The sequence below is a fragment of the Anarhichas minor genome, unplaced genomic scaffold (assembly GCF_050575085.1).
Source record: "Anarhichas minor isolate MPS153535 unplaced genomic scaffold, ASM5057508v1 ptg000026l, whole genome shotgun sequence".
In the NCBI taxonomy this organism is placed as follows: domain Eukaryota; kingdom Metazoa; phylum Chordata; class Actinopteri; order Perciformes; family Anarhichadidae; genus Anarhichas; species Anarhichas minor.
Window position 1 is genome coordinate 7,429,849 of NW_027466472.1, and position 12,284 is coordinate 7,442,132.

Genomic DNA, 12,284 nt, shown 5'->3' on the forward strand with positions numbered 1-12,284 from the left:
CGCAAGCATAATCTTGGCTACACACAGGCGCTAGTAACGGATTGCTAAAGCTCTCATCCATGATTTGAGTTACCAAAAAAAGCTCCGAGAGTGGTACATTTGGTGAAAAATACGGTATGCAGCCAAGGTTTCTATTAGTTGGCTAGCGTGCTGAAGTCAAGCCAGCTAGCGTAAGCTAAAATGCTTAACTTTATTTTAGAGACGTGGCGAGCTAACGTTAGCAAGCTAGCTGGTGTCATTTGCCAAAGCTTAGTTAAAGCTAATGCTGCAGCATAACTTTGTAAACACTACTTTAGTTCTTCCCATGTAACGTTAAAAGAGGCAGAAGACTGTCTGGACGCATGCTGGTTTTATAAGCTAACGTTAACGTTAGCACATTTAAGATGGTATAGTTAGCTAACAGTTTAGCAGCGATACCAGCAGTGGTTAGCGCTGCTCTAACACATCACTTCACTGGGTTAGTTAGTTGCAAAGACAGTGAACCGGAAAAGTTGGATGAGTATGTGTTTTGACGGAGTCTTAATACTATTTCTTTATTTCTGGGTCAGCGTAACCAACGCAAGAATCAACATAAACTGAAGTCAAAGCCTGATATGGCCCCAGTTTGTCTCCTGATGCAGTAATTAGCCTGGTCCTAAAATGGCACATTTATTAAATCTATAGAAATAACCACGAGACGTCAAAAAATTATTTGTAAGAGTCTCTGTTTTACACAATAGCAGCCATATATCCCTCCCAAAGTGTGGTAATTTACAGTTTTATTTTTTTGTACAGCTTTCTGAGCATCAGTACATCATTGCAGCTGAAAGATGCCCCACGGTTCAGATGATGCTCGCAAACAGTTCATCCTGACCACCAGTGGAAACTTCTATGGGATAAAGGCTTCGCCGTCTCTGCTTGACAGCCCAGAGCTCAATAACTTCTTGGATGATGGAAATGAATTTGTCCTGTCCGTCTGCAGACATGACAGCGTGCTTCACTTGTCAAATAAGGTACCAAATATTAAAAGCATTACAATGTTTCCTAGAGCGTATTAAACTATCCATGTGAAATAATTTGATCAAAAAAACCTTTTTTTCACTGTATGTGTCAAACTAAACGCCTGGTAGCATGTACATGTACATGTACATGTGCAGATCATAACACGTAACAACAGTCGACTTGACAATGATCCTTTTTTAAATATTTCATCTTCCTTTGTCAGACTGGAGCATCGGGGGACAGCAAAGAGAAGGTGTTGGTGTTCTTCAAGCTGCATCCCACAGTGATTACAGAAGACAACCTTCACCACAGCCTCCTTGTGTCGTCTATGCTGGAGTCTCCCATCAACACCCTCTACCAGGCTTTAAGACAAGTCTTTGCGCCTGTACTGCTGAAGGTAAGCCTGTCTCTGTGTATTAATGAATTCCACAGAGGCTTTTTGAAAGATGGAGGCTTTAGTAGTAACATTAACCACAGTGGAAGATTCTGCTGGACCACACAGCCAACAAAATTGTAGGAGGATGTACAATTTCTGAACACATTTCAAGTTGGAATTAGTAAAAATACTTTCTATATTCTTATTTTGAAAAATAAGCGCTCTCCCTGACTATTAGAATTGAAAAGAAAGAAAAACTTGACATAATTGCAAACACATTATTGTAAATAGATATTACTACACCACTATGATGTACATAAATACTTTTAAAGTGTTTCCCCCTAAAGCTTTTGATTAATAACAAAAAAAGATTAATAACAAAACAAGACTATTTAGTCGAAAACTTTAAAAAGTGTCTGTCTCTTTCCCCCCTCTCTCTTTCACCTCTCTCTCTCTTTCACCTCTCTCTCTCTCTCTCTCTCTCTCTTTAGGATGAGCGCTGGAGTTCAGCATTTGACCCGAAGCTGGCCGGCCTGCTGAGTGAGCTGGAGCTTGGCCTGGGCTCAGTGGTCCGCCAGTCTGGAGCACAGCCCTCCAAGAGGGGCCGAACAGAGGAAGATGTTCTCGGTAGGCATGAATATATTTCTGCAGAAACAAATACACAGGTCTGGGTTGTAGTGCATACAGAATGATCATAGAAGCTGCATATATATATATATATTTATTTTTTATTTATTTTTATTTTTATTTTTTTTACAAACAATTGGATTTTGGAGGGACTTAACATTAAGCATGTGCTTTTGTGAAATAGGGCTGCACGGTGATGTAGTGACTGCATTTGTTCACGTTTTAAAGGAGGCTGTCTAGTAAAGAAATAAAAACAACAACTCTTAATTGGTTACAACAAAGACACAATATGAACTATGTACTCATATTTCTTTTCCAATCTTTCAGGCATCCTGACTCCCAGTGATGAGTTCCAGTACTGGGACGATCTCTCTGAGTCTGCGGAGAAGAACAGTGTGAGAGAAAGGGCTACTTATTTCACTGAGGAATTTAAACTCATACGAAAGGTATGCATGCAAACATTTATGTATCAGGAGGAGTGGCTACATTACATTCACTACATATTATTTCTATGTATACAAGGTGGTTACTAAATGAATTATAAGATGAAGATATAATCTGTATCTGTACTAAGCAATGATTCCATAGATAAGTTAGTAATTAAAAGAAAGCCATTACATCTTGGTACACTTTGTTATTTTATGCCTTAACTTTAACTTTGATTCTTAACATTTACATTATCTCACGTACTGTTTTGAACGCTGTTTCACAATTGTTTTCGTAGCTGATATTTTCAAATTGCAGTGAACTAATGGGGAACTAACTATGTGTGTGTCCACCAGGAGTATGGCGGTCTTGATGCCTTGTCTATGCCGGATGTTATGGATCTGGTGGAACAGAGCAGAGACACTCTGGATGACATGTGGCGGCAGACTGATTTTGAGCCTTATCCAGAAACACGCATGGTCCGACTCATGGATGTCATCGGTGGGACTCTCTCACACATTCACAGACCAAAACCAGTAAATGAGAACAAATATTTGCTGATGTTGTTTTTGAGTTACATTGTGCGTCAAGACTTCTGCGGCACAAAGATCATTTAGCGACTGTGGTTGTTGGTGAAATGCACATCTCTTGATTACTGAAACTGACTTTGTTTTCTTACAAACGCCTCAGTACGCAGTACCAACTCTATGCACAGACCATGGCTTGTCAATAATCTATGCCTACATGATAAAATTATGTTTTACCCTAAACATTGTTCCCATAACACATTTGTCATATTCACAAAACAACTGATCTTATAAGTTGCACTGTATATAAGAGATTCAGGGATATTTCCACGATATAGCATGTATATCTTTGGATCACTTTGGAAAGTCTGCATTATCTTGGGGAGATTAAAAAAAATCCCAATTATCTAGATGCATATTATATGAAGCCAAAGCCCTCCCAAGTCCATTGAAAAATAGAATATATTGAACAGTTATCCTAAGTTTCCCTGAGCGCCAGCGTCCAATTTCAGTTGTTCCAATGAGTAGAGAGCGGATGCGGCCGCCTCGAGAGAAAGCGCTCCACCAAGCATGTTTTTTTTCAGAGCACTCTGAGGGCTTCTATTTGAAAATCTGTGATGTCGACAGAAAGACGCCGGTGTGTCGTCACTGGATGAAGTGCTCCCAAGCGCCCTGTTAGCGCTTTCTGCTCGGAAAAAAAAAACTGCCCGATGGACACTCGGCGGTCTCAAAGCAGGACCAGAACATGGCATGCCAATAATTAAATGTTGAAATGCTTGAGATGCAATCATTTATTAACAATGTTGACTCTGTGCCTGGACACCCTACATAAGAAACATTGCGTTGCCTTCAAGTAAAATGTGAAAAGTGGTTTGGTAGTCCTGGATTGTGTGCATGTGTACTTTTCCTGTGTTTGGGCTTCTGTATGTGGCAATGTTGTCTTCTTTTCTTTTTTTTGTGTTTGTTTGTGTACAAGGTGGAGCCCTGGGAAGATATGTGCAGAGGAAGCTGAGCGGCCTTCAAATCTTTGAGGAGCCATTTGTATCCGTGAGGGAGAACATGAGAACGGGCGTTGCCATCTGTGAGCAGTGGGTTGTTGCCTGTGAGCATCTGACTGGACAGGTATGGAAGAGATCAAAATAGGAAATAAGTATGCACAAAACGGTTCCAAAAATCTAAACTTTTACCGTTTACTCTAATGCATATAAACCCAAAATTTGACTGAAAATCCAAACGCTGAAAACACATTTAATTTCCTTTTTTTTCCCTCAGGTGTGGAAGAGACATGCTCCACACCCCTGGAAGGGAAACAAGCACTGCCCGCAAACCCTTCATTGCCTTGCAAAAAGATTGGATGAGGTAAGATATGGTTTTAATCAGGAGTCAAGGAAACACTTTCTGTAGAATACACAATGCTTAACGGTGCATATTTCTCCTTTTCACATGACATTGTGGTGCACTGGTTGCATCACATTCTGTGTTTAAATTATCTCCGCAAGTATCCTCTTAGTCATTTCTGCTTGTTTGCAAAAGAGCAGATGTCACATTTCAATGGAATTTCCACTTGATGTTTATTTTTGAAAGCAGAACAAGGAAGGGAAAATGAACCAAACATGTATTGACAAAGACACTAGTTAGACACCTTATTGATCCACAAAGCAGCCTACTCACATTGGACATTCATTCTATGTTCATATGTACAGATTTTGTGGGACAAATATGGGAATTATGAAATATTTTTCCTGTTAGCATTTCCATTGAAGGTCTGACATTGGCGTTTGTCAGTTTAGCACGCTTATAGATGCGCTAAACTATGTTTTAGGAATCGTCTCCCATTCCCATATGTACAGCATCTTAGAATTAGAGCCACAGTCGGATAAGTTACAGATTGTAATTGATGTTGTTGACTTACAACCAAACGCATAAATAAAACAGTTGACATAGATAACATGTGAAAACACGCTCCCTGTTTACGTCTACCAGGTGGTGACTCTCCGAATGGTTCATGAGAAACTGCTGCGTCTGCTACCGGGAGGGAAGCAGCAGGCTCTGACTCCGGATCGTGTGTTTGAACCTTTCTCTGGACTCAACCCTCTGCATTACAACCCGTACACTGAGGTTAGTTGTAGGAATCGGTGGGTGTGCATACGTACTGTTTGTGAGACTTCTGAGTGACCTCGTTTGAGCCGTCCTCGTGCCTGTATTTTGTTAAGTTCGGTGCCACCATGCAGGCACGATACGGTACAGGTTCTTCATGCGTGGCTGCTTGATGTCACTTTGAACAGATTACTGTAACTGAGGGATTCTCCAATCATGCTCACACTTTCCAGCTACAGCCACCTCATCCTGCAATGACTTTGACACTGTAGTATAAGTACTTGTCTTGCGCCTGTAAACATAGAAAAGAAATGATGGTCATTTTAACTTGCATCTTCTACACAATCTATTTAGGCAAGGATGAAACATCCCTCTTTAACTTAGAGTATGACTCTTTGTTGTGTGTTTTTCTTGTAGCCTCTCTGGAGAGCAGCAGTGGCTCAGTTTGAGCGTCAAATGGCTCCGTCAGAGCAGGAGGTAGCCGGCAGACTAAAGAGCTACATTGCTGATGTACAGGACAACCCACAACAGGTAGTGAAACACCAACTTACATCAGCTCAGGTTGTTAGTATTGTGTGTGGGTGTGTTGATGTGGGAAGTTACAGTAAGTGCCTGTGCATGTGTGTTTGTTGTCTAGCTGTTGCAGGTGTTCCAAAAGCACAAGGAGTTAATCAGACGTCCCGCCATCAGCAAGGAGCTGCAGTCAGAGAGAGAGACCCTCCTGGCCAGACTCCTGGACTACAACAAGGGTACACAGCACGTATCTGTGTCTGTGTCAGAGATAGTGTGACAGTGGGTTATTGTGTCTACACATGGTGTATAAAAGTGCATGCTGGTCTTCTAAAAACAACAGGAAGTCAGTGGCTATGACAGACAGCTCATGGAGGCAGTTAAGGCACTTTAAAACCTTTAGCGCCCAATTGCAGCAGTTTGAGCCAAAAATCACTTTCCTTCTCAGAGTCATAACTGACTGAATGCTAGATGTTAAAATGATGCGCATGATGTCAGTGGTGACACTTTGTCGTACCTCATCTTTGACCCCTCTCTACTTTTTAAAATGTTCTCAGGCCTGAAGAGTGACTTTGAGAGTCGATGCCACGGAGGCCCCGGAGACAAGTCTGGCCCACTCATTGGCAGGAACCTGCCTGAGGTGGTCAACAGAATTGTCTGGGTCCAACAGCTCATACACAAGGTAACTGAGTGTGTCTGTCTCTGCATGTGCACATGCTCACATGTGCCGTATGCGACTGACCAGCATTGATTTCCATTTGTAAGAGGATGAGCTTTCGTCAGATAATTAGACAGAATTAGACAGATAGGTGATCATATGAAAAATACACCAACAGCTTTTTGCTGATGTTACAAATCCAAATAATTCCTATGATGATGAAACTATTAGTGTGTTCTGATTCCCTTCTCTTCTATATCCCTGTGCTTGCATTCTTACGTTAGATTGAGGACTCTGTTCGCATAGCTGAAGCACTGCTCTCAGACCTGTCTGGGTTCAAGGGGTTCCTGCATTTCTGTGATGACCTGCTAGAAGTTCTGAGGGCGTATGAACAGGAACAGTTCGAGGACTGGTCAAGAGATATACTGTCGGGACTGGCTGACCCAAAGTCAGGGATCAGGTTGGAAACGTTGCACACTGTGACATTAACTAACAAGACCCCCAAGGGAAAGTTCTGAGCAACTATGAGTTTCATCTTAATTGCCACTAAAAGCATTCGGGTCAATTTATGTGTCAGGGTTTCTTAGACAGCAACACATATGCATTTCCTCAATAATCCTTTTCATTGATCAAGGGCAGTTCTGTTGGAATGGGTGCTGGTTTGAGTGGATCTAATTGTAATTCTCTCCCACTGTATAGTCTCCAGGCTAGTAACCGTGTGATGGACCTGGACCATGTGGACGGCAGGCTAAAGATCCAGTATTCAGACAGGCTGGTGAGCCTGCTCAGGGAGGTCAGGCAGCTCTCTGCCCTGGGCTTTCCCATCCCAGCCAAGATACAACAGGCCTCTAATACTGCAGACAAATTCTACAGACAAGCCATTGTCCTAAAGCAGGTGAGAGTGGAGGTCAAGACACACACATGAGCACATTTTCTTTCCTCATTAATGTGTTTGTTTCTGTCTCATTATTTCTGTTTTTAGCTTGTCTCAAGCTCATATTGTAACAAAGTGTTCTTGCGTTGCAGGTGGCCCATTTCTACAACACCATAGACCAGCAGATGGTTCCCTCTCAGAGACCTATGATGCTTAGCCTTGCCCTGGCCTTTGAACAGGTCATCAAGGTACACAGCGGGAAATTTTCTGGGTTTTTGTTTTGGCTTTGCTTTGGATATTTAATGTTGTAATAATTATTTTTATTTTTTATAAAAATCTAATGTTATGAAACTTGGAAGTGCCTAGTTCTAATTATATGCATGAAAAAGTCAAGGAACTTTCTCAAATGTCTTACATACTTTAACAAGAAACCCGCTCGTCACCTATAAATTCTACCTGAAGTTCATATTTTGGACTGGAGTATGATCTTTATGCTTTTCTTTCTAAGAACCCTCGTTCTCAGTCAAAGGACTCGGGTGGTAAACTGCAGATCACCTGGGACAACCCCAAAGAGTTGGAAGTTTACATCGCCAAGCTGCAGTCTGCTGCCGAGAGACTCTCCACCGAAAACAGGAAGTTACGCAAATGGCACACTGACTTCATTGACAAGGTTGTAGCATGCTGTTATTTCTTTTTTACTTCAGTTGTTTTACTAGATGATTGAATAGATAGGCAGTTAACACAAATGATTTGTTTTGGAATCATAATCTGAGATGAGTCACTAACGTCTTGCTGTGTGTCTGTATTTGGGTGTATTTCTCAGGTGGTGACACTGATGAATGTGGACCTGCTGAGACATCAGCAGCGGTGGAAGGATGGCCTTCAGGACCTCCGTACTGGCTTTGCCACTCTGGAGGCTCAGGTATTAATTACAGCCAGAAGTGTATTTGCCGCTGGCCTTCATAGCTTTACTGAATAAATCATTTTCTATATTCATGACGATAAACATTTGGAGAAACCCCCAAGGGGGAGCTCTGTGCTTACTGTGATTGTCATTGTAAATAGGCATGGAACACAATTATTTTAGTGCTCATTACTAAGCTTTTCTTTGGACGTACACAGCCTGTACAACAAATGTTCCTCCTGCCTCCTTGGAAAACGAATGCACGTATGTGCGTGTGTTTAGGGCTTCAGGTCTGATGACATGCGGGCGTGGCGTCAGCACTGGAACCATCAGCTGTACAAGGCTCTTGAACACCAGTACCAGACCGGACTGGAAGCTCTGAACAAGAACCTGCCTGAAATACACATAGACCTCACTTTCAAGTCAGTATTGTCTCATTGCATCTCTCTCTTATCTCTGCCATGCAACTGATTTTGTGTGGGTTGTCACCTCTTTCTCACCTCTTTCTCGCCCTTTCACACATGTGGTGTTTTCCCTTTTTCTTGAACCACTGCCATTGATTTTCTGTCCCCACCTCTTAATTCTGACTCTTGGTCATATTACCATTTCTCTTCCTGTCTCTCTTCCTCTTTCTTTTTCTCTCCTCCAACAACATTATTAAGTAGTGTGGATTCAATCTGTTTTTCTCTTAACTTGTGATTAGGCAGGGCCGTTTGCAGTTCCGTCCTCCGTTTGAGGAAGTGCGAGCACGCTACTTCAGGGAGATGAAGCGGTTCATCTCGATCCCAAACCAGTTCAAAGGAGTCAGTGCCCAGGGGGAGGAGCTTATCTTCAGCGTCATGATTGACAGAAATGCTTCTGGGTACCTCACCATATTCAGCAAGGCAGAGGACCTCTTTAGCCGTCTGCAGGCGATACAACACAAGTTCAAGGTGCCTGAACAACATATTATTTTGATATCAATACTGATTTAACTGATTGCTGTTAGTCAACTGTCCTATAAAAAAAATGTACCTTCTTTCACCTTTTGCTCATGTAAGCATTGAAATGAGCCATTGCTGTACTGTTTTCATTGAAAGAATGCTTCTTTGATTATTGATGCTTCTCTATTTATATACTGAAGCTCTGTTATTTTCATCGTCAGCATTTTTCACCTTTACATTACCTATAGTCACAGTGAGCACATCATATTATTGTTTCCCCTCTGTGTGAAGCCATGCATATCTAAACCATAGGGAAAAGCCCTCAGTCAACCCCAGACTTCTCTTTTTATCTCTCCTTTTCATTAGTTCTGTTTTTTCTTTCGTCATTTATGTCTTGTTGTGACGTGTAGTTTGTCACCTTCGATGCAGAAACTTTTAAAATCTGGAAACATGAACTGCACCCAACCACTGTGATTCTGTGTGTCATAGGAGTGGGTGGTGCTGGGTCAGGTTGATTTAGAGAAGTTAGTGGAGCAGCATCTGAACTCTGTGCAAGACTGGGAGAGAAACTTCAAGGCCCTGAAGGCCAGAGGGAAGGAGTCCGAGCGTCTGCCCAGGTATAGCTCACACATGTTAACACAATATAACTAAGTTATAACTTCTCAACAGGAAACACAAACACAAGTTTTTTTTTTGGTACTCTGCTGATGATTCAGCTTTTTCAGATGTCACGGAGTTCTTCTTTAACCATTTGTAGTTGTAGTTGGCATTTTATTTGCCCTACCAGGATCTTCTTTGGTTCACTTCATGTTATTCAACCTCACAAATACGGAAATTGACATCATAACAATAGAGTCACAGACACTGATCCCTTTCTTCCTCCTCTGTCAGCCAGGAGAAGGTCGACTGTATTACAGTCAACTGTGAGCCAGTGAAAGCCGTCATCGATGACCTGATCCAGAAGCTGTTTGACATTCTGCTCTTATCACTCAGGAAGTCGATATATGGTAAAAACAGACAACTCAATTGTCTTTTCACTTTTCCCCCACTTTGTTTTTACTCTTTTACAGCATTAACATTGCATTGTTATATGAAGTTATCACTGTACTTTACAACAATCAGAAGCCAAATATTTCCCTTTTTCAATTTCTTTATCTGGGCTTGTGTGTTTCAATTTTGTTTTTCATTATTTTGGTCCAATGCCATCTCCTTTTGTCTTACTTTCTCTTTCTCTTTCCTTTTCTGTTTCCTTTCCTTTGTGCATGTGCTCTTCCTTCTTGATTGCAGGGCACACCCAGGCCATAGACAGTTTTGTTTCAGAGGCAACGGAGACCTTGTCCACTCGACCAGAGAGCATGGAGGAGATTGGCGCGGCCAGTAGCAAATATAGCCAGATATTAACCCGCAAACCAGAAGTAAGACAAAAACACTTCTAAACACTGGCTAGCAACCATCTTTAATGGTATTACTAAGGCTTTAGGTCTGTGCAAATAGTTTTCTCATACTTCCTGAGTCATGCTGCCAAATCATGGGGATTTTAGAACTAAAGTTAATTTCCTTCATTCAGCCAAATCGTTTTGCTTCCTGTCAAAGAAATGAAAGAATAAAGTATTTTACATTGTTATATATATATATATATATATAAACACAGTGTCTTGTAATTCCAAATGCGATGCGCCAAATGTTTGACATGAAATGTAAATAAATGAACTAATAATATACTGTATGTATGTGTATAGATCCTACCTCAGTTCCAGTGTGCTGAGGAGAAGAACCGCTTGCTGAGAGCAGTGGCTGGGGGGGGCCTGGACTCGCTGTCCTCACTGAGGGCCAAGTGGGACAAACTGGAGCTTGTCATGGAGAGCCACCAGCTTATGATCAAAGATCAGGTGACTCACAAACACACACACACACACACACGTTGGATCATGTCTAAAAAAATTCTTATCAAAGATTTTCTGTAACAGCAGCTTTTTGAGACTTCTTCTTTTCCCCTTCTACCTTTCCTCTCCTTTGCCCATTTACCCCCAAAATCACCCCGTCCTTTCTTTCTCTGGCTGTGTGCTACTTGCTTTCTCTTGCCCTGTTCCTCCCTTAGGTGGAAGTGATGCGAAGCAATGCTGCTGGTCGTATCGACGCCTACAGGGCGGACCTTGACAGGTTTAAGGCCCGCTGGGACCAGCTGAAGCCTAAAGATGAGATGCTTGAGACGGGTGATCATGCTGCCCTTGTTGCGTGCCTCCAGACCATCAGAGACAAGCAGCAAGAGTTCCAGGAGCTCGAGCTTGTGCGCAGTAAACTGCTGTACGTTTTTTAATTTTTTAAGTGCTGTATTTATACTTTTTTTGAGGATGGCTGATAAGGATGTTTATTGCATTCATCTTTTTAGAACACGCTGTGGTTCGATGAAATGTGGTTATGCTGTGGCCAGAAAATAGCGTCTAATAATAATAATATTAATAATTTATATTGGTGTGATTGTTAGTAACTTTACTAAATCTGATGTGATGAGATTATAGCCATAAATCTAACTAATGATTCAGATACGCTGTAAAAGTTAGCGACTCAACAGGAAACAGCGTCTTGATTTAGTTTTTTTTAATGTCCTTGGGCTTACTGCTCTCTGTTTATCTAGAGATCTATTTTTCTATTTGAAGCTACTCGGTATTATTACTGATGCAGACCAAATCTGAAATGAGAAGAAATACTATATTTATTCATGGCCACCTCCCAATTAAACTACAGCCAGAGGCACCTGCTGCCCCAGACTAGAACTTCTCCTACTTGTGAAGTTTCATATTCTTCCTACAAGATGTCAGGTCTCAGCACAATCAAATAAATATAAAGTGTGTGTCTTACACATAACTTAATGATGAGTGCCTCTCCTGAATTGCACATGCCAGCACTGTTGAATGAAGGCTTGACTTCTCTCCTCTCCTCTCCTCAGTGAGGACTGTGCCTATTTTGACCTGGGTTCTCCAGATTTCACTCTGGCAGAAAAGACAAAAACAGACATGGAGGAGTACAGCCAGATGTGGGGTCTGTATGAGGAGTGGCAACAAGGCTTTACAGAAAAGGCCCAAGAGGACTGGATCACATTCAGGTAGGGAGGGGGTTAAGTTGAGACCTGGACCTCAATCTTCATGATTTGGATTGTTTTCTTTTTTTTTTTGGTCACTATTCTGTTTTCAATTGTGTGTTAATGTGTATGATTCTGTTGTTTTACAGGAGTAAGACATATGCGTTTGAGGAATTTCTGTTTGCGTGGCAGGACAGACTTAGGAAGCTGGAGCAGCCTACTGCCATGTCTGTTAAGCTGCAAGGCGAAGTGGACAAATACAAGGTAGACAGTAGTACAGTCGGGGGAATAACATAATCATC

At 41.7% G+C, this 12,284-nt stretch overlaps 1 protein-coding gene across 1 annotated transcript in view; it reads left to right on the top strand.

The window, feature by feature from the left end:
- The window catches only part of dync2h1 (dynein cytoplasmic 2 heavy chain 1), a 95,628-nt gene continuing 83,344 nt past the window's right edge, over positions 1 to 12,284 (top strand). The window contains exons 1-26 of the mRNA XM_076100322.1: positions 1 to 114; positions 775 to 992; positions 1,205 to 1,378; positions 1,849 to 1,984; positions 2,312 to 2,430; positions 2,767 to 2,911; positions 3,914 to 4,059; positions 4,210 to 4,296; positions 4,921 to 5,055; positions 5,452 to 5,565; positions 5,672 to 5,783; positions 6,102 to 6,226; positions 6,487 to 6,662; positions 6,902 to 7,097; positions 7,229 to 7,324; positions 7,585 to 7,746; positions 7,900 to 7,998; positions 8,263 to 8,402; positions 8,684 to 8,912; positions 9,393 to 9,520; positions 9,795 to 9,910; positions 10,191 to 10,318; positions 10,643 to 10,792; positions 11,002 to 11,207; positions 11,851 to 12,006; positions 12,132 to 12,246. Of these exons, the coding sequence (XP_075956437.1) occupies positions 810 to 992; positions 1,205 to 1,378; positions 1,849 to 1,984; positions 2,312 to 2,430; positions 2,767 to 2,911; positions 3,914 to 4,059; positions 4,210 to 4,296; positions 4,921 to 5,055; positions 5,452 to 5,565; positions 5,672 to 5,783; positions 6,102 to 6,226; positions 6,487 to 6,662; positions 6,902 to 7,097; positions 7,229 to 7,324; positions 7,585 to 7,746; positions 7,900 to 7,998; positions 8,263 to 8,402; positions 8,684 to 8,912; positions 9,393 to 9,520; positions 9,795 to 9,910; positions 10,191 to 10,318; positions 10,643 to 10,792; positions 11,002 to 11,207; positions 11,851 to 12,006; positions 12,132 to 12,246 (3,573 nt within the window). The 5' untranslated portion in view covers positions 1 to 114; positions 775 to 809. The remainder of the gene's footprint in view (positions 115 to 774; positions 993 to 1,204; positions 1,379 to 1,848; positions 1,985 to 2,311; positions 2,431 to 2,766; positions 2,912 to 3,913; positions 4,060 to 4,209; positions 4,297 to 4,920; positions 5,056 to 5,451; positions 5,566 to 5,671; positions 5,784 to 6,101; positions 6,227 to 6,486; positions 6,663 to 6,901; positions 7,098 to 7,228; positions 7,325 to 7,584; positions 7,747 to 7,899; positions 7,999 to 8,262; positions 8,403 to 8,683; positions 8,913 to 9,392; positions 9,521 to 9,794; positions 9,911 to 10,190; positions 10,319 to 10,642; positions 10,793 to 11,001; positions 11,208 to 11,850; positions 12,007 to 12,131; positions 12,247 to 12,284) is intronic.